Genomic DNA, 21638 nt, shown 5'->3' on the forward strand with positions numbered 1-21638 from the left:
CCACTGCGGGGTGTCTGCCCGGCCGCTCTTCCATCCTGTCCATGGGCATGTCCCCAGGGGATGGGATGGGATGGGATGGGATGGGATGGGATGGGATGGGATGGGATGGGATGGGATGGGATAGGATGGGATGGGATGGGATGGGGCCAAGCTGGCTGCAGCCATCAGCCCTGTGGCCCAGCTCTGCAACTCACCATCCTGCGGTGGCTGGAACTGCTCCAGTTCTTCATGCTGTTGTGCTGGGGCAGCTCCAGGGTCTTCCTTTTTTTTCTTCCTGAACACTTTGAACACACTGAGAAATCTGTTTGCCATGCCAGAGTATGACCTTGAGGGCACCTTCAAGGAAGATGGCAGGGTGATGTTCTGAGTCAACAAGTTGTGTAGTTGTGCCTTGAAGGCACCTGAGACAGAGAAACCTCAGGAAGGCTGCAGGACAGCAAGTCCTGCACTCTGGTCTGGAGGACTCCTGCCACAATGACAGGAGACTCCTCGTTAAGGATTGTGGTCGCCAATTCCCTCAGTCTGGCCTCACGGGCACCTGCAAAAGAAAAGCCTCGGGAAGGCCACGGGCTGCCAAGTCCCGACGTCCTGCCACGAGGTCACCTGTAGGAATAACGCCTCGGAAAAGCTCCGGGTCAGACACGAACGAGCGCGCTGTGCGGGGGCTCCTCACGACACCGCTCTGTCCCGTCCTGTCCCGTCGCCTGCTCCGAGCACTGTGGCGTGCTCTTGTCACCGCCAGCTCCTATGTCACCACGTGTCACAAAGGGAGGGCCCTTGGACACCTTGTCCCGTTCCATGCCATGGTGACTGTGCTGCAGCGTGTCACAAAGGGCCCTTGCACACACTGTTGCCACCTGCTGTGGGGCCGCCCCCAGCCCACCCAAAGTGGCCCAGTTGGGAAGGAATCCCTGGCCCCAGGTGTCTAAGACAGACCAACAGGATCTTTAGGAGCAGCTCAAACCATCAGCAAACCCTGCCCTGCTCTGCGGGATCAGGCCATTTAAGAATCCTCAATTCAGGAAGGCTTTACTTCTCATTGGGCCACTGGAGTAGTTCCAAAATTTGCAAACTTCTCAAATTAATAGCCATTGCTGGGGAATGTGAATGATTTGGAAGTTTGTTCCCATCTAAAAGCAGCAACTCGTTTGCCGTAACACATTCCACTGAAAGTCACTCTGGAAACATAGCACTATACAGAGGCAAAAAGAAGACCATTCTTTGGTGTGCAAATGGTTTTCAATGAAGGGATGATAATATCGTCATTCTCTTAAGGAATAAAAGCTCTCAAGGATTGAAAGTCCACTCAGTCTTACAAAAGTACCCAAACAAATGAGTAGATGGAAAAAGGGCTCATCCTCCCCCAGTAGAGATACCTAAGTGGCCAATAAAGTACAGCTCTCCCATCTTGTTCCCTGCAGGAGACTCAGGACCATGAACAGAACTAGTCACAGATATTTCTTCTGCCCTCCATAAGCAAAGCTGTGCCAGACCACAGATGCTGCCTTCAAGCGGACTCAGTTTCCAGCCTAGACCTCTCACCTTCCAGACAACTCCTTCCCCATCACGTCCCCCAACCCCAACCCCCTGCAAACACCCACAGAGAAGCCCTCAACAGCCCTCAAACAGAGTAAGTTTGGACTGAACTTTTGCTTTCAGGCACTCAATGGATTTGTCATCGCCGTGACTGGAGATGGCTACATCTTCTACATCTCCCCTTCCGTGCAGGACTACTTGGGCTTCCACCAGGTGAGCACCATGTTTTCCTGGCTGGAAACAGATGGATGCAGTCCTGGTGTGGGAAGGAGATGCAGATGGAGAGCAAAGCTTCCCTAAGGGCAGCAGCTCCTGTGGCAGGGGAAGGAGCTGGAGTTTGCCTTTTCTTTACACTCAGTCTTGCACTTACAGCACCCAGGAAGGGAAACCTTCTGCCGTGTCCTCTTCCCAACACCTCTGCCAGGCTGTCCAGGAGCAGTCACTATTCTGTTTTGTCGTTCCAGTCAGATCTCATCTACCAGAGCGTGTACGAGCTGATCCGTGCGGACGACAGGGCCGTCTTCCACCGCCAGCTGCAGAGGACCCCACTGCATGCTGCTGACAGTGAGTGCCAGGCTGATCCCTGCAGGGGTTCACTTGAGCAGCTCTGATCCGTGAGCTCAGGGCGTGCAGCACAGTTTGGAAAACTTCCGTTTGCTTTTCCAGCTTTTCCCCCTGAGCAGCCGCTGCTTGCCAGACGCAGCGCCACATCCAGCCCCCAGCACCTCCATGCTGAGAAGCAATCCTTGGTGGAGAGGAGCTTCACCTGCCGCTTCCGCTGCCTGCTGGATAACTCCTTGGGATTCTTGGTAATGCTGGGACACCCTTCTGCTCCTCCTGTGCCTGCAGGGTGTTCCCCCAGAGCCACTTGTGTCCCATAGGGGTGAGAGCACAGCAAGTTCCCACCAGCCTGTTTGCTTCACACCCACGTTTTCTAATCCCTGTAAGGCCTTGAATTTCCATGGGGGCCTGAAGTTCCCTCTTGGGCAGCAAAAGTCAGCAGCAGACAAGTCCCCAAAGTGCTTTCTTTGCCATTGCCACACTCCTCCCGCCTCTCTGCATCCTGGAGCTCCGGACCAAAACACCCCCGTTGCACTCAAACACGTTGGTGACTGTGGCACAATGTCCTCCTCCAGGCAAACCCAGTCAGTTGCCCGTCGGGGGCTTCGCTGGCCATAGTTCCAAAAGAGCTGGGAGCTGCAGGAGCATACGTGGAGTCCCAGACTCTGCCAGGTGGCAGTCCTGAGAATTCCCCGGGGGCTTGGCTGTGGTAGCCACCCCCCCCTCCCAGTCTTTTCCTTGCCCTGCCCAGGGCTTGCATGAGTCCCTGTTCTCCGGGGATGGGAAGCTCTATGATGTGGAGGCTGCTCTCCCTGCAACCTTAGGAGGCAGGCAGCAGCCAGGGCATGGCAGCTTCCCCAAACAGCCCCTGGTAGCCCACGTGGAACCCAGCTTTTCCTGGGAGGGGGAGCAGGCAGTGCTCTGAGAGGACAAGGGGTTCTCACAGCTGTGGCTCCCACAGGCTGGGGCAGCTCCTCAGAGGAGCCATGGGCAGGGCCAGCACAGCACAGCGGACCACTGCTGAACTCCAGCATGGATCCCAGCACCCACCAGATGGACTGCATTGTGCTGTCCAAGTGCCAGTATGGAAACAGCCTTTTTGGCAGGAAAGGAACTTCCTGAGGGATGCTGCTAAAGAATCCCTTCCCCAGCAGCCAGGCGCCTTGCCTTGCCCTGCTGAGAACCACCCTGGAGCACCCTCCTCCTCACCGGGCTCGGCTTCAAGGTGCTCAGCAGCTCTCCCTGTGAAGGTGGGTGCAGGAGCACCCCTGTGCTCCGGGCAGGGTCCTGGCTGCCCATCAGTTCCCTTCTCAGCTGGGCAGCCCCTCTGAACCTGTGAGATCCAGCTCAAGGGGAGGTGCGAGGGCTGCAGGACCTGAGGGGTGCCCGGCTCCTGTGGAGGTCTGCCAGGAGTGCAGCCACACCATCCTTTGTGGGCAGCCTGGTTTGGGGCTCCATGTGAACCGGAGCCCTGTCTTGGAAAGCCACCAGCAGCCGTGAGCTCTTCTCATACCTGCCAGCTGTGCCCCGTGCCCCCTGGTCTCTCAGCATTTTGTCTTCCAATGCCGTCAGGCAGTCTGAGATGAAGTGGTTTGGACTTTTTGTTCCGTGAGAAGTCTTTCAGGGAGATGCAGCTGTGCCACTGGGGAGGCTTGTGGGCTTCTGGGGTCCAAGGAAGGACATTGCTTGCAAGCACATCCATGTGCTTGGGGCAGCCTCTTGCAGATGGAGCTGCTGCCTCACAGGCAGGCAGCCCTGAACTGCTGTTTCTCAACAAAACAGCATGCTCTCCTCATCTCCTGTGTTGGACCACCCTTGTCATGTTGCTGTTTAGTCCCCTGCTTCATCTCTGCTGGCCTGAGCCTCTTTTCCTCCTGTGCTCTCCATCTCCTCCAGAGACCATCCAAATCCTTTGGAAAAGATGTTACCAAGCACTTCAAGAAGCTCAGCAGCATTGAAGGGTCTCGGTGAGAGGTGGAGTTGGTGGGAGTGGAGGCATCCTGGGGATTTGGGCTCTCCAGCAGCCTCCCAGGGGAGTTTGGGAGAGGTAGGTACCAGGCATTGTGACTTTACTGGGATGCAGGGTGGGGAAGGCCCAGCTGAGCTCCCCTTGGGTTTGTCACTGGCTTGTCCTTGTCGTCCTCTTCTCTGCTCCACAGTGCCGTGGGACAGAGAAGAGTGGGGCTTCCCCCTGTGGTTTTGCCAAAGCAGTGAGAAGGAAAGGCAGGGAGGGATGCAGTGACCACTGGCTGCCTCTCCACTTCAGACCCACTTGGTGCCCCTCAAACCATTGTTCTGCAGCCCAGAACAACCACTTTGTTGAATTCTCTTCCTTTTCCATATACGTAACCTAAGATTTGAATGAATTGTTTTTTCCCCACCATGAGAGCAAAGTCTTGCAGATTCATCAGGGAAATCCACAAAAAAAGCAATGATTTTTTTGGGGGGGGAGGGTGGGGATGATTTGAGTCCACACTGACTTGCAACCTTGGGTTAGAGAGATCAGAGTTCTTGGGGACATTCACACCTTCCCCTCATGCACCCATCAACCTGAGCATCGCATCTGCCTCGCACACCAGTGTTAAACATTTACGGATCAAATTCAATCAGGTAATCAGCGCAGGGCCAGCAGCAAGCCCACATGTCCCGGTGTAGAGTGGCCTCATCTCCCTGGGTCTCTTCCTTCATGCCCAGCCTTGCCTCCACTCGTGGAGTATGGGAAAGGTCAAGCTCCTCTCTGCAGGCTGCGAGCAGAGCAATGCTGAAACCTGCTGGACCACTCTGAGGTGGCTTCGAGGAGCACCTAGGTCAGGCAAGGAGTTGACTGGCCATGATCCAGATCCAAAAAGCAGCAGGATGGACTCTGCTCACTAGCCTCTGTTGTTCTGGTGCCTGTGAGACGGTGCTGGGGGCGTACCAGGGGCTCCCAGTGCTTCAAGAGATGGGGGCACTGCTGCTTAGGGCTGTGACAGACCCCCCCTGCCCCGTGCTCTGTCACTGGTGTCTGATCTCTCTGTACCTCGTGGCTGTACAGATAAAGTCTGTTCTGGTGGCAGCGTCTCATTTTCTGCTCCATGATTTCTTTGTGCTGCTGGTGGCAGCTGGAAGGTGCTGACGGGAAAAGAGCTGTTCGGAGCCTCACCCCTGCGTTTGGCGATGTATTAAAAGGCGATTTGCTTTGTGCTGATGTTTGTTTTGACCCAAAACCATGTGTCTCCATTTCCTCCTTGACTGAGCAAGTGCTGAGAAAAGCCTGGCCCTGGTGCTGGGTGGGTGACACTCCCGTTGTCACTGTCCCCAGCTACTGTGGGCATGCACGGCTGCAGAGGCGTGACAGTGTCCCCCCTTTGCACCCCCAAACTGCCCTGTGGGGTTGTGGGACTCACAGGCAGGCTTACACTCCTCATTGGCACACATGGTTGTTAATATCTGACGATTAAAAATGATTACAGAGATGTGTCTGCCTAAAATAAGGTGTAAATGACACCATATGCCGGGGCCAATAGCATGGATCTATATTTAACAGTAAACATGAGGGGGAGAGAGGGAAAAGATGGGAGTGTGGAGAGAAAGTGACTGCAGCCTACATCCATCGAGTGCTGAAGGGAAACAGTCCAACAAACACCACATGCGTGGGGTTTCTATTCTGCTGAGGCTACGTGGGAACATCCCCTGTACCTCTCCCTGGGGCGGGGAGCTTCACACCGGTAATACTGTGGATCACGGGACGCTCGGGGACTCTTTACACCTTCGGAGATGCTGCAGCTGTCTCCAGGTGAGCGCAGTTGAATTAACGATGGCCCATCAGTTGAGATGGGTACCTTCAGCTTATGTGTGACTGTCCCCAGACTTGGGAACCCATTACGTGAGGGAGGACATTGGCATGATGAGTGAAATGAATGGGCCAGGAGACCAACTCCCTTTGATGCCTTCATTGAAGTGATCAGCTCTGGGTGGGGGCCCGAGGGGTCTCGCACACCGCCGCTGCTCCCTTTGGCGACGCAGAGGAGGAGGTGATCAGGTTTGCTTCACAGCAGAGCTGAGGGTTCTGTGCTCATGGCATGCCTAGGAAGACGATTTCTGGCTCATAGTCAGGGGTCCTCATTCTATTCTGGTTCAGCTTAGGTTAGGGTGACTTCTAAAAGTCGTTTGGAAGGGTAGAGGAACTTCTTCCCGGTAGGTCCAGTCACTTAGTTCCCCAAATTTTAAATTGGCTCGTTGTTTCTAGGGTCTTTTGTGGTGTTTTCTTGAGCTTTTCTTGATTTGCATATTCCTGAGAAGGTTTCCGGCTGCCATTTTAGGGAGCAGCAGCAGCAATACACGAAGGCTCCAATAAGGGGACAGGTAAAAGGGAATACAACCAGGGTACGTGTAAGGGAATTTAACAAGGAGGGGGGGTACCAGGTGGGGGTACAACCGGGGTGTATGTAAGGGGGATAACAGTGAGGGATTATAACAAGTGCAGATTTAAGGGAGTTTACATTGGGGGTGTAACAAGGGCGTATGCAAGGGAGTTAACAGTGAGGGGGGTGTAACAAGGGTGTAACATTTATTAACCTAAACAGCAAATGCTTTAAAAGCTCCAACCATACTGACCTTGTTCATAACAAGAGAATAAAAGCTTCCTGGTGTCGCTGCTAATAAAGGCTGAAACAACCCTCACACGTTGCCTTGGGGGCATAAGGCAGGAATTCAGATGGCAATTTCTGCTCCACACAGGCTCCTCTCTGCCTGTTTCTGCAGAGCATCTCCTGTTGGGACCCGTGCTGTTGGGGAAAACAGTATTCTCAGCATCTGTAGAGGATGAGGCTATTTGGAATGCAAAATTGGGTTGAATAATAGAACTGTCACTCCGAGGCCCGTGTTTATCGCTGGAGCGTGGACATTTCTGTGTACCAAAGACTCCTGATAGTTATTGCAAAATCATTCCAAGGCAAAATGATCCGTTTTGGAGTGACATTGGTATTGGAATGTGCCCCCAGTGAGGTACCAACCTCGTGTCAGTTTACACAGGTGATGATCTGGCCTGAAACTTGGGACTTCAGGGCCCTGTTTGATCTGATTCCTGTTGTCTTCCAGTTACCAGCTAAGCAAAAGCAGCAGAGAAAGTGCTCAGTGCCAGCTCTGCAGGAAGGCTGAAATGATGATTCCTGTTCTTATTTGTGACAAGGGGGTCATAAATCAGGTTTTTGGGTGGCATAAAGCCTTGTTGTGGCACTGCAAGTTTGGGAAGTCAAGTCAGAACTCGACAGGTGTCAGCTGAGGTTCTAATCACTGCAGTTCTCCTAATTTAGACGATTTTAACTGCAGGAGCATCTGAAGAGCAACCAAAATAACATTTGTGTAATGACTGTTCCACAGTTTGGTGTTTCTAATCTAAGTATCCTCCTGCCCCGCTGACTCACAGCCTGTGAGGGGGAGTGAAGGACATTTGAAGCTCTGAGAGAAGTTGGGTTATGTCACGCTCTTACTGCTGGGATCTCCAACAGTTTGTTTAGTTTTGTTTTATGAAATTCCTCTGTTTGTATTTGAAACATGAATTTTAGCCACAACATTAAACAATTGGGAACGTGCTATTCTTCTCAGAAAGAAAACGCTGTGAATGTCCTGCTCAGAGTATTTGCCACAGACACAGTGCCAAAGGGCAAAGTACCACTGCTAAACCAACAGAAAAAGATTGACTTCATCTCCTGCATTTACAGCTGATCATTTTTCCATTTGTCACAGCCTGCTTTTTCCTCCTCTCTTTCACAAGGAGCTTTTCCCTTCAAGGCACGCTGCTTTAATGAACCTTATTTCCTCTGGTTTAAATCCTTCCGTGGGTCCGCCCGCTGTTTGGATTTTCTCCTTTTCTGTGTTTAAAATTCCGGGAATGGATGGGAACAGTTTGGGGCATTTCGGCGTCGCTCACACGCAGTTCCCTCCGCGCGCAGCAGGGGGCGCAACGCGCTGTGCCTCGGGCAGGGAATTCCAAAGTTTTCCGCACTAAATCCAGCGGGTGCGTGAGGGGACCTTGTGTGCGTGCGAGGGATCTTCTGTCTGCGCGGGACGCTGGAATCTGCGTGCGAGTGTGTGGGAGAGAGAGGGACAGCGAGAGGGGAGATTCTGTGTGCGTGTTTTAAAGGAACCTCTGAGCGTGCGCGTGTGAGTGAGGGGAGCTTTTGTGCGTGCCTGTGTGTGAGGGAAGCCTGTGTGGGTGAATGTGAGACAGAGGGACGGGGAACCGATGTGTACCTGAGTGGAACCGGTGCGTTTTGGGGGGAGCTGGTGTGCGGGGAGAGCCGGTGTGTGTGAGGGAGAGCCCCCGGTGAGTGTGTGAGAGCGCCCCGGTGAGTGCGTGAGCCCCGGTGTGCGTGAGAGCACCTGGGGTGTGTGTGTGTGTGAGAGAGAGAGAGAGAGCCCCGGGGTGTGTGAGAGAGAGCCCCGGGGTGTGTGTGAGAGAGAGAGAGAGAGAGCCCCGGGGTGTGTGAGAGAGAGAGAGAGAGAGAGCCCCGGGCTGTGTGAGAGAGAGCCCCGGGGTGTGTGAGAGAGAGCCCCGGGGTGTGTGAGAGAGAGCCCCTGGAGGGTGTGTGTGTGTGAGAGAGAGAGAGAGCGAGAGAGAGCCCCGGGCTGTGTGAGAGAGAGCCCCGGGGTGTGTGAGAGAGAGCCCCGGGGTGTGTGAGAGAGAGCCCCTGGAGGGTGTGTGTGTGTGAGAGAGAGAGAGAGCGAGAGAGAGCCCCGGGGTGTGTGAGAGAGAGCCCCGGGGTGTGTGAGAGAGAGCCCCGGGGTGTGTGAGAGCCCCTGGAGGGTGTGTGTGTGTGAGAGAGAGAGAGAGCGAGAGAGAGCCCCGGGGTGTGTGAGAGCCCCTGGAGGGTGTGTGTGTGTGTGAGAGAGAGCCCCGGGGTGTGTGAGAGCCCCTGGAGGGTGTGTGTGTGTGTGAGAGAGAGCCCCGGGCGCGCTGCGGGAGCTGACGAAGGCCAGCAGGTTCGGCCGCCCCCCCCGTTCTCCCCCGGCGCTCCCGGCCCCGCGCCCGCCCCGCCCCGCCCCGCCCCGGCCGGGGGCTCGCTCGCTCAGCCGCGGGCGGAGCAGCCGGCGAGAGGGCTCGGGATCCTCCTCCGCTCCGACGTCAGGCTGGGAGCGGGAGGCAGCGCCCAGCGCCGCCGTTGCCGGAGGCTCGGCGGCCGCCGGACGGGGCGGACGTCGGGGCGGCGACTCCCGGAGCGGCGGGGGGTGCGGAGGAGGCGCTATGGCCGACGCGTTCCCGGGCTCCGAGCCCGACGCCGACCCGGAGGCGGCGCGGCGCTTCGCTCGCAAGGGCGCCCTGAGGCAGAAGAGCGGGCACGAGGTGCAGGAGCACAAGTTCGCGGCGCGCTTCTTCAAGCAGCGCACCTTCTGCAGCCGCTGCACCGACTGCATCTGCTGAGAGCCCGGAGCGCGCGTCCCCCCCGCGCCCGCCGCCGCCCGGGCCCGCTCCGCCGCGGGGGATTCCCCGCCCCGGGCGGCCCCGGCTCCGGTGAGCGGCCGTGCCTGCCCTGCCTTCCCTTCCCCGCCCAGCCGCCGCGTCCCCGGGCCGCCGGGTCGCGGTGCCGCCGCTCTCGCCGGGGCCGGGCAGGTGACCCCGCTGGGGGTGACCCCCCGTGTCACCTCGCTGCCCCGGCTCTGTCGCATCCCCCTCCCCGCGGGCTGTGCGCGGCTGCCGCTGCCCGGGGGGCCCGGGGCTGGGCGCACTTTCGGGGCTGGGGGAGCCCCCAAACTTGCCGGCGCTCGGGGGGTGGCAGAGACCAGCAGGGTCCGGAGCCCCGCGCTGGGACCATCGCTTCCCACATGGTCCAGAGCTGTGTTTGTCACCCCTTGTCCCCGGGTTCTGCTCGGCGGGGCCAGGCTGGGGGGCTCAGCCAGGCACAGCCGCGCTGGGACGGAGGGTGTCCGTGTCATACCGGGCCGTTGCTGGCTGGCAAAACTCGGCTCCCCCAGCCTTAACTCCTGGTCAGCGCCTGCCCTGCTCCCTCCTGCTGCCGAGGGCGGGCAGCGAGGCCAGGCAGGCGCCGTGACACCGCTGCTCCGGTCCACGCCGAGGAAAGGGAGGGGTGGTTTTTGTGAGGGAAGGGTTTTCCTGCGCGAGAGGGCAGGAAAACTCCCTCCCGACACCCTCATTACTAAGGTGGTGGGCAAAAATACACCCATGGGTTCGTGCCGGGGCAGGGCGGCAGCTCCGCGCAGGCCGGGCCGTTCCGTGGCCCGAGCGAGGAGCGGCGGCCCGGGCTCGCAGGAGCCGGGAGAGCCTCGGGGGTCCTGTACCTGCAGGGACCGTGCAGCACAAACAGCTGGGGATTCCCCTCCTTCACCTCGCTCCAGCCCTGCTCCGCTGCTCAAATTGGCACTGCGGCTCTGGGTGCCAAAGCAAGGGCTGTGCTTTATTTTGGCCAAAGTTGGGAAAAGGTCTGCACGCAGCTGGCTCTGTGTCCGTGGCACGCTTCTTGCTCTTTTTATCTGTGTTTATGTGTCTGGACACGGACCTTTTCCTTCCTCTGTCAGTTTTCCTCTGCTTGCATGCTGAAGCAAAGACTGTGCTTGTGCCAGAAATTATTGAGATCTATTCGCAGAGTAAGGAAGGAAAGCTGACATAGTAGACTGCACAAGAAACAAGTCAAATTTCTGAGTTTTTAGTTCTTTTAATTTTTTGGGGGGGGAAAAGAAAAGAAGTTGGGAGTGGTAAAAGTGAGAGACCTTCAGAAACTGCTTCAAAGTTAATCTAAACCAGAATGAGTTGGGAGGTGTGAAAAACCGCTGCAGGGTTATTGCGAGCGGTGTTTGTGCACACCAGCAGCACGATTCTAAAAACAAGCAGAGCTCTGTCACGAATGACAGGGTGCATTTGGAATTGGAAGGGTATCTATCCTGTGGCTGCCAGGTGGCAAGAGCGACCATGCTCTTGTCTTGTCGTGCTTGCTGAGCCGGGGGAAGCTCTTCACATTCCTTGGAAGAGCATCTGACACCTGGAAAACTTGTTTGTTTTCTGGTTTGGAGATGGGTTGCTCTCAACCAACCATCGCGCGCCACTGAGTGTTTCCAAAATGACTTGTGTCAATGAACAATGTTGGAAGGTATAAAGAACAGCAAACACAACCTTTCAATGAAATATACAGATGGATTCTTTTCCTTAGATTACATTTCATCAGGTAATAGTTATCAAAATAGTTTAGTCTTTCCTCTTCAGCAACTTTCGCCCCTCCGCTTTGGTTCTGGAATGTTGATATTTTTTAAAAGTCTTTTTACTTAAAAATTACATTGTAACTGCTCGGGGAGTGGAACGGGCTGTGGCTCTGCCGGGATTCAGCTGAGACATTGAGCCAGAGTCGTGCTTCTGGAGTAGATAAAACAGGAATATTTGCAAATAAGTCTATTTCAAAGGATTAAATTTTATCTCAAGTCTGTTTCATGTTCTTAGTCCCGCCACCAGCTTTCCTGCGATTGTATTTCCATGCTTCTAGCTTTTGAGCTTTGTCAAGATGACTGGTAAAAGCATCAGAATGACAATATAGGTATGTGTGCTGCCAAGTAAACAAATAATTTGATTTTTCTCCTGATTTTCCTAGGTCAGGTTTGCTTATAATAACAAGAAGTAGCAACTTGTGCAGCGAAATGTAGAGAAATGCTCTCAGCTGTGTCATTTCTGCTTCCTCCTGAAGGAACAGTGCACTGAAGGTTTTGTCTCTTCCATAAATAAATAAAAAAAAAAAGTGGAGAAATTGTTGATACTTTTTTTTTAAGAAACCATTTCCATAAAGCTGATAATTAAGCCGTGTGTTGTTAATTGCACAGAGCTTCTCCAGCTCATGGCTTTTTTCTGATTGTGTTTGAGTGTGAGCAGCTCCAGCTCTTCAGGTGAAAAACAGGCTGCAAAGAAAAAGGCAGAGAAATGTTTATAGGCAGGATACACAAAAGAGTTATTTTTGTGGGAAGAGAATGTTAGATGCTTAAAGAGAAACCAATAAATCCACAGCAGTGGAGTTTGCCAGAGGTACAAAATGTGTTGGAACTCTGGATACCACTGTCATTGTATTCATGGCACAAGTGTTACACACACATTTGTATTTTGTTATGGAAATGAAGCAAGGAAGCTGGAGAGCAATCAGTATGAAAATCAGGGGCCTGGCTTCTCATTTATGTTGAAGCAAGCAAAACTTTTCACCTGCTTGCTTTCCATCCAGCAAACGCCTGGACTCTAGCTGAGCCTCACAACAGCAGCTTGTAATCCCAAAATCCAGATGAAACCCCAAGTCTGGTTTGTGTTCTGTGCCTTTGCTGGAACTTGGAATATTTTACGTGGCTGTTAAATATACATGTGGCGTTAAACGAGTTGAAATATTATGCAGCAATCACAGATGATGATAATTGTAGATCCAAAACAGCATGTAAAATAATAATAATAAAAAAAGTGTTGCCAGAAGCTGAAATTACATAGCTGGTGACAGCTCTTGTTCGCTGCTTTGAAATGGGTGGGCTGGTCTGTGTTGTGTATTTGAAAAGCTGCTGCTGTCGTAGCAAAACCTGAAGGAATTTAATATGAAGCTATTTTTATGTTTTTAGAGATCATCGAGTAGAAATTAAAACCAAACATACTAACGCACTTTTTTTCCTTCTTTATACAGGGGATTTGGGAAGCAAGGATTCCAGTGCCAAAGTAAGCCACAACTGCTTTGCTGGCACACAGAGGTGGTGGCACCTCATTTTGAAGGTACCCAAAACTCGCCAGCAGCAAGAGAGAAACAGTCCTGGAAAAACCAAGCAAACATCACTGCCTATGTGAATTCTAAAAGAAGGCAATTGTTCAATTAAGTAATTATTGATTTTTCTATAATTTACATTGAACAATCGAGTAATTATTCATACTGTGATAATATAAAAGATTGGATTTTTTTTTAATCCCAGCCCAGTAAATATTGTATACTCTGCAAGATTCTAACTTTTCATGAAAATAATCTGTGCAGTTTAGCTTTGCAGAGATCATTTTTCTCCTCAGAAGCTCTTGTCTGTGTGGGCATTTTGGAAAATGGATTCACTTTTTAGTCATATGGCTTCTTTTCATAACCCAAAGTCCCTGGTTTTCATTTCCATACAATGCATGTTCAGGAGGACTTTGGCTTTATCTCTGTATTAGGACAAGACAATTCTGCCTTACGTAATACTGAATTACAAACAAGAAAAATCCACCTGTATAAAATCACTGATTTAATCAATCTGCTAAGCTTGAGAAACTGAAAGCTGCTGTGGTAGAAGTGTAAATGCTGTGTTCTCACACAGCCTGTATTTCTGCCAAATACTTACCATTATTTGGCATTTAATCATGAAATAACCACACCCAACTAGTGCAGGTTTTTTCCTTTGTCATATGGTTGCTTAATTAGGATGAGCTTTTTGTTGTCCCTCTCACTTCTCCACCTTCTCCCTGTCACTTCTGCTGCAGCTGCATGTTGTGTACTCATTGGTTGGCCTTTTCCTTCCTTCTTTCCTGGCATTTCTGATGGGTATTGGCTCTTGCCTTAGAGCACGTTTGACTCTCCTGAACATTGCTTTTACTTAGCAGTTAGGGAAATTATGGATTCTGTGGTATTTTTGTGAAAGTTGATGTGAGCTGATGCTTCTTGAAATTAAACCTCTGAGAAAGTGGATGTCAAAGACTGATGCCTTTGAAAGATTAGTGATAAATAATTGTTATTTCTGCAAGTTGAGCCTTGCAGACACACACAGCATTTCCTGATGGAGGTAAGCAGGCATCCATGATTTTTCCTCTGTGCCCCAAAACATTAATATGAAATTTTGTAGATGTCGCCCAGGTTTTTTCCCCCATCACATCCAAAGCAGTGCTGTAGATGAGTGTGCAGTGCTTAGGTGGTAATGGAATGGCATTTGCTCAGTCTCATTCAGGACAGCTCAGTGGTTACTAGTTCAGGAATTATGTAGAGGTTCATTACAGATTCCTCTTGGTAGACAGAAAAGAATTTGGGCTGCATTATCCAGCCTAGCTTTTGCAGCTTGCACGGTGCTGACTTTCTCCTGTCTCCCAGCTGGGGGCTCAGGCTGGGCAGGATGCCCTGCCCTGAGCCACAGATCCACTCTGGCCTGGCAGCTCATCTCCAGGGGTTTGGATTTCCTTTCCTTTTCATTTTCCTTTCCTCTGCCTGGAATTCCTTCTACCATCGTAATTCTGCTGAGCCAGGAGCAGTTCTGCTGCTGAGGACTGATCTGTACAGAGCCAGCTGAAGTTCTGCAGTCAGTCTTGTTTCCCCTGCAGATGCTATTCATGGATTGTCATGGTTTGACACTGGCGCGATGCCAGCGCCCCCATGAAAATATGCTTTTCTAAATAATTGCTGTGAGATGTGATCAGGAACAGAGCAGAGCAGGCCCATTTTAGTAACAAAGGAAAAAACTTTATTAAACTACTACTACTAGAAAAAACTACAAACACTAAATCCTGGATGAAGACTTTCTAAAACACCCCTCCTCCTCCCACCTAATTTCTAAACAAACTGAACAGTGAGACACCACCCAGGATCCTGATCAAGTTGCTACCCTTCAGATATTCAAATACTCAGTCTTTCAAGGGAGACAGGAGTCTCTCCTGTGCCACAGACCCCCCCCCAGGAAACACAATTGCCACCCTTGTGTTTCCATGTCACACATGGCAACCGCCCGGAGAAAATTTGCCATGGTGACACTCTCCTTTCTATGTCACAGTGCTCTCACCACTGTGCATGGACAGACTGCTCACAGGGCTCTTTTAAGGATGCTTTGCCATGAACCAAAAGAGACAACAGTTCAGTTTCTCATTTTGGGACTACAGTCCCCTCCATTTTCCCCTGGGGCTGAGGGTCCAAGAACAGAGGTCTTCTTCTCCTCTTCTTCTTCCTTGAAGATAGAGGGCTTCTCCACACCTTCTCTCTACTCCTCTGCTGGTAATCACTGAAACAGGTCTCCTGGCACACCAACGCACCACCCTAAGTGCAGCTTCTGTTAGGAGAATTTGGTTCAGTCTATGGCTAACAAGAGAAGTCCAGCCACAAGCCACTCCATCATCTCCTTCCAACTCGACAATTTCTTCTTCCATCATTTCGGATCCCAGACTGTCTCTCTTCTACTTCAAATCAAGGAGGAGTAATATTTTACAAAGCCCTCATTTCTCAGGAAAGGGTTAAAAGCTCAGACTCCCTGGACGGCTGATATCTCTGCCCAGCAGCCGATTCCCAAGGCCAAGGCTGGGCGCCTTCCCCCCCCCCCCTCCTTCTCCTCCACTCCGGCAAAGTTACAGGTGCCGTCCGGACTCTCTATCTCTTCTCCAGGGGTTTGGATTTCCTTTCCTTTTCATTTTCCTTTCCTCTGCCTGGAATTCCTTCTACCATCGTAATTCTGCTGAGCCAGGAGCAGTTCTGCTGCTGAGGACTGATCTGTACAGAGCCAGCTGAAGTTCTGCAGTCAGTCTTGTTTCCCCTGCAGATGCTATTCATGGATACAACCAAGAGCCAAAGCAGTAGAGCAGCTCTGTTTGTTCCTAAGTGCCTCAGAAGTGACTCTTTTTAGGAATCGACATATGGTCAAACTTGATTTTTGTCTGTATCAGAGCGAGAACCTGCACTTTTTCTTTGGAGACTGCTGTATCCAGTGGTTTCGTCTGTTTTCTTGGTCAAAATCTCTGAGAAAAACTCTGATTATACATGGTTTGTAGCAAGCTGTTGTTTGTGCTCTAATAAGTTTAAGTAATGGGGTTTTGTAACCATCATTCATTACACTTGTGTTCAAAATCAACGAGTTCATACTCTTGGGATAATATTCTTGAAAAATAAAGCTTCCATGATAAAGTTAAGCCAATGTTTTTTCAGTTCAACTTTCTGAAGCTTCTGTCTAAAATGTCACCAGCTAAAGCCGGAAAGTCAAATCAGTGATCAAAATTACTGAGAAGACGAGGAATTAAAGCCAAAAGTCTGAAACTAGAAGGTAGGCTGCAGAAAAAAAAACCCTAAATTCTACAATGAAATTACTGTCTTTACAGAGGAGAATGACAAATGGAGAATCAAGTGGAATTTTCAGTAGGACATGAAGGGAAGAATACTGCAGTGACAGCTCTTAGCATGACTGGAGTTCTTGGTCCTTCAGCGTTTCCATTATAAAAAGCCTTTTCTACTCTGTTTTCAAGAGTGTTGTAAAATCTCTCACTAGATACAAACTTGATCTCAGGTAGAATTCAGAGCTGGGGGCTTTGTTATTTCCAGTTGTTTGAAATTCCTCTGGCCGTTGATACAAAGGGGAAGAAGAGGAAGGCCCACAACAGTCACACACCACACTCAAGTGATGTTTCTACTATCAAAAAGTGCAATTCTATCAGTAATTGCATTAGAGTTCTTTAATTAAGCAAAAGGTCTTAGTTGTTATGCAGTTTTAAGTATTGCAGCAAATGTAGTATGTTCTTATACATTTTAAAAACTTCCATCAAAAAAGTGTCACACAAAATGCAGTCCTAGTTTTATTTTTGAGATGCCCTCAAAGAAAACATTCCCATATTTTAATAAAGATTTTATTAGAATTTAAACTGTGCTATAGTGAAATGATCTGATTTTGGACCATTAATACCTTTTTTTCATTGGACTTGCTTAGATCCTGTTTCCACTTGCATGTTATCACTTTGGCTTTCAGATTTTGATGCCTGTTTCTGCTGTAGTGTTCAGCTTCAGCATTCCATAAAGACATTTAAATGAGCTCTTAAGAATGGAAGAGAATTATTTCCATTTATTTTCCTAAAACATTTTGCAATATAATTCTTTTCACCTCCTTTTTTGTGGGATCCTGATGAATTTGCAAAAGACAGCAAATTAAATTTTGGTGTGGTTTTAATGCCCTGAATGTGGCAGAGGGCCAGGTGCAATTGCATTATTACCAGACAAATGCTCAGCAAGGGACAGTCCACGTCCTAAGTAGCTTGTCTTTCTTAATGGGTGTATTTTAATGTGGCTGCTGAATATTCCAGCAAACAGAACCTCAGAAAGACTGCTGAGGTTTGCAGCCAGGAACTGGGATGTGCTAGTTCATGGAGAAGAGGCAGAATTCTGTTGCATGATTGAAAAGAAGTTTTTCAGATAAGGGGGTTGGGGATCATGAAGTAGCAGTGGAAAATATCTGTCTTTTTGGCCATGCGTGGGTTTGAAAATCAGCTTGAAAGACTTCAGCAGGATTAGTGTTCACATAGGGATAGGATTCAGGAAGAATCTCTTCATAGGAAGGGTGGTCAGGCATTGGAAGGGACTGCCCAGGGAGATTTGGAGCCTCTGTCCCTGGATGTGTCCAAGGAATAACTGGTCGTGGACTCAGTTTTCTGGGCTGGTGACAAGGTGGGGATTGGTCGCAGGTTGGACTCGATGCTCTGGGAGGTCTTTTCCAGCCTCAGTGATTCTGGGATTCTATGCAATTTTTATTCCTGTTACTAGAAAGCATTTTGCCATTTGGTATTTGTGGTTTGTTGTTGATTTATAGAAACATGAAGTATTTTAAGTATTGTGCTTGTGAAACAGAAGCTCTCATTCTGCTGTTTTGCTCTTGCTCTTTGCTGTTGATCATGTCTGTGGCAGTGCAAACACGATGGGAGGATTATTCCAGGGAGTTTTGGCTTTGTTATGTTTTCTTACGTTGTCAAGCAGGCCAGCAAGCTGTCTGTAGCACTGAAAGCTTTCCTCTGATGTGCACCTGGAAATACTGCAAGAACAATTTGAAAACCAGAATCATTTTAACCTTTTTCAATCTGCCACAGCATGAAAGTTCCTCTTTTGAGACAGCCAACTTTAAATTAAGCAAGCAATTAAGTTAAATTTTGGCTTCATCATTATTTTGATAGACTGTTCCACTCTGAGTGTAACCTACACTTGTTTCTTTCTGTTGGATTTGTAAGAAGCATTTTTCTGGTGAACAGAGATCAACAAATAGGAACGCACTAAGATGTGAAGAGCAAACATTGTAGACCATGGATTTCTGTAGGTTTAGAGGCTGTTTTAGGTTCAGCACTGAAGGCTCAGCACATTTCCTCAGGGCAGAAATATTTTTAGTTACAGTAATATAAATATGATCAGCTCATGTTCCTGATCAAGGGTCTGTTGTTAATTCTCTCCTGAATGGTCAGGATTTGCAGTTATTACAGCAAGTTTTCCCTCTTTTCCATGGTTGCTGCAGGCTTTGCTGAAGGGCAATATTCTGCTGTAGTTCACCTGTGAAATACATTTGGCTTTAGGATAGTAGTGAGCTGAGGAAGAGTTTCACATTTGTGTCCTAATTTGCATAAATAAAAATTAGAGAAATCAATTAAGCAGATCATTATGCTTCCCTATCTGAGCAACTATTGCTCTTTCCACTGTTTTTTCCTGTCTTCCCTCAATTTATTTTCAGCTCAGCTTTCTCTGAATGTTGAATTTTACCTTCCATTGTTGCCCTAAGCTGCTTGGAACAGCTTGTGCCTGGCTGGGTCTGGGCTGGGCAGACATCTACAGCAATTCCTTCAGTAAAGGGGAAAACGGGGACATTTTATTAGTTTTTAATAGTCAAATATTGTAACATTGGCACATCCAACCAGCACTTCATTTCCTCTGCATTGTTTATCTTTTATCTGATGATTCTTGACCTCTCTTCTACAACAAAAAGACCAAAGAACCCCTTGGTGCCACCTCATTTTTAAACCGTGTCTTTTCATTAGAAATGTTGCATTAAAGGTCTGTCTAGTGATTAGGTTGAGAAACTAATTTTTAATGTTCTATGATCTGAAGATTTGAACCAATGAAAACTCTGACCACTTCCAGCCTGGTTGACACACAGTTTTTCATCAATGCTCAGTGCTGATATATTTATAGCAGGAGCAGCAGCATTCTTTTCTGTGTTTGGATCAAGACTTAATACTTGGTTTTCCATCCTGATGACTGTGTTTCCCCTACAGTTTCTTCTTCCTTTTACAATCTTCATTTTCCTTTGTAACCTAAGAAAAATCGATTGCATTGTGACGTTGCTTCTCATAAAAATAGTTTGTCTTCCTTCCTTGGAAATGTTTTTGCCAAAGGGTGGACAAGACATAAAGCAAGTTCCCTTTTCTGTGCCAGAACTGCTTCTCTTGTAACATTATCATTTTTGTGGTGAGATGGGGCATTACAGACCAGGGCTTGAACAATGGGGGTGTTTTCCTTTGTGCTCTTTATATTATTTATTAGTCATGTGCTACAGTTTACATTAACTAATGTTGCTGTGAGCCTGAGATTGAGAAATTAATTCCATGGAAGGCTGTGCCTGTGGAGCTTGAAAGTCAGCGTGAAATCTTCTCAAATGGGAACTCAGTAAAAACACACTTCCAGCAGCTGCCTCGTTACTGTATTTTCATGTGCATAACTTGGAGGTGTCTGCTCAAAAATCAAACCCCCCCAGAGTAAAACCCAAACAGTTACACACGGTCCCCAAAAAATCACAACCCAACCAAAATAATAAACAGGACCTGGGAGCATAAATTGTATCTGCACACAGTTTCCATGATTCCTCTCCTTTGTCCTTTCCTTTGGCCTTTTTCCTCTTCTCAAAGGGCAGTAATTTTACTGCTCTGCAGATAATTTGACATATACACACACACAGACAAGATGCTTGTTGTGCATTTGTCTTGTCAGCTTCTATTTATTGTTCCTCCCCTCGTTTGGCTGTCCTTACTCTTCCAACATCTGACCCATTTGATGAGGAAATATGGTGCCATTAATTGCTGATGCCTGTGAAAGTTGAGATTGTTCCTTTTTCTGCAGGGGAACTCTGAGAGATCTTTGGAAGATTGCCCATGTTCTGAGTTCCTCCTGAGAACAGCAGTGATGGGTGAAACTCCTGAGTCTTAATGAGTGCAGACCCATCAGTGCTGGTTCAGACCAGGAGAACCCTTTGGAAATGTGTATCCCAGTCATCCCAGCTCTGTCTGTGTTGCTGGGTGGTCCTGGAGCATGGAGCTTGTTTTTGGTTCCTGGATCCCACTGCAGCTCATTGGACAGAAAGCCCTGAACTGGAGCGCTTAGTTCACATCATTTTCCTCTACAGATGTGCTCCTGTTGGAGCATCGCCTGACAATGCAGATGTGCAGGTTCTGCTTTCAGCCATTGCCTTCTGTGCTGGGACAGGGATTTGTTGTCCCTGAGCTGGGTAGAAGGGGCAGTAGGACATCTGTGTCAGGACAGGGAAGGTGCCTCTGTGTGTGTTGGTGAGGGTTCTTTGTTACTACAATCACATGCTCTCACAAAGTTCAATATATTGAGTAGATCAGGATGAGTCACCACTCCTGGAGGGATTTGAAGATGTGGATGTGGCACCTGGGGACATGGTTTAGTGGTGGCATTGGCAGTGTTAAGGGCTGGTGGACCCGATGATCTCCAGGGTGTGCAGTGACAGACTGAGGGAGGGCAGGTTTAGGTTAGAAATTGGGAAGAAATTCTTTCCTAAAAGGGTGGGGAGGCCCTGGCACAGGGTGCCCAGAGAGGCTGTGGCCGCGCCTGGACCCCATTGCACTCCTGTTTCCTGGAAAATTTCCTTGGTGATCCTGTGCTCATCAGACCTCAAACATAGTTAAACCTTATCTTGCAGCAAACATTTTATTTCTTATATTTCATTTCAAGAGCAAAACCATCTTCACCCTTCCCACATTCTACCATGTGAAGTTTGGTTTTGTTTACTTGCATTGGTCAGATACCCCAGCAGTGTGTTCCAGTAAGGAGACTGACTGTTCCAGTGCCCTGGCTGTAATTCCATGAAGCTCTTCAGCTTCTAATTGAACATGTGGGATTGACAGCTGATTCCCAGTTGACAGATAAACTAGTTTGAGGCCTGGGCAAGATCAAGGTTATTCATATTCTTAATTTTCTGCTCTCCCTTGGTTATCCTGCACATCAGCCGCTGTTACACAGCCACATATGGTGTTCATTTTATACAAGATTTTTGTGGATGCCATGAGCAGAATTTAATGAAATGTTGGAAAGAAAGTTGCAAGAAGATGAAGAAAACAGATTTCCCTGTTGGGAGTTAACCCACTGGGGGGTCCAGGGTTATGTGATCATTTCTTAAGGAATAATCTGTGCATAGGCGTATATGACCTAGCAAAAGCAATCACCAAAGGCTGTTTAATTTGTCAAAAAGTAAACCAGAAGGTTATGAGGAAGACTGCACCCAGGGGAAGGGAACTAGCTCTAAGACCTTTTCAGAGCATACAGATAGACTTTACTGAAATGCCCCCAATGCAAGGATACAAACACCTACTGGTCTCAGTGGATCATCTCACCCATTGGGTAGAAGCCTTCCTGACCAAAAGGGAAACTGCCCAGGTTGTGGCGAAAGTAATTCTAGAAAACATCATTCCAAGGTATGGGATGGTAAATACTATAGATTGAGACCGAGGTCCACATTTTGTTGCACAAACACTGCAAAGCATAATTCAGGCCTTAGGAATAGAGTGGAGGTTACACACTCCCTGGCATCCACAGAGCTCTTGGAGGGTAGAGCGAATGAACAAAACTCTC

At 49.2% G+C, this 21638-nt stretch overlaps 1 protein-coding gene across 1 annotated transcript; it reads left to right on the forward strand.

Moving 5' to 3' along the window:
• Nucleotides 1–474: 474 nt before the first annotated feature.
• Nucleotides 475–3071, forward strand: LOC137466092 (aryl hydrocarbon receptor-like). The gene is given in 6 exon segments (XM_068177996.1): nucleotides 475–598; nucleotides 1550–1749; nucleotides 2001–2100; nucleotides 2203–2345; nucleotides 2485–2553; nucleotides 2555–3071. Coding segments are annotated over 6 exon segments (864 nt in total). The 3' UTR covers nucleotides 2783–3071.
• Nucleotides 3072–21638: the final 18567 nt, after the last annotated feature.

The sequence above is a fragment of the Anomalospiza imberbis genome, unplaced genomic scaffold, assembly GCF_031753505.1.
Source record: "Anomalospiza imberbis isolate Cuckoo-Finch-1a 21T00152 unplaced genomic scaffold, ASM3175350v1 scaffold_137, whole genome shotgun sequence".
Taxonomy (NCBI): Eukaryota; Metazoa; Chordata; class Aves; order Passeriformes; family Viduidae; genus Anomalospiza; species Anomalospiza imberbis.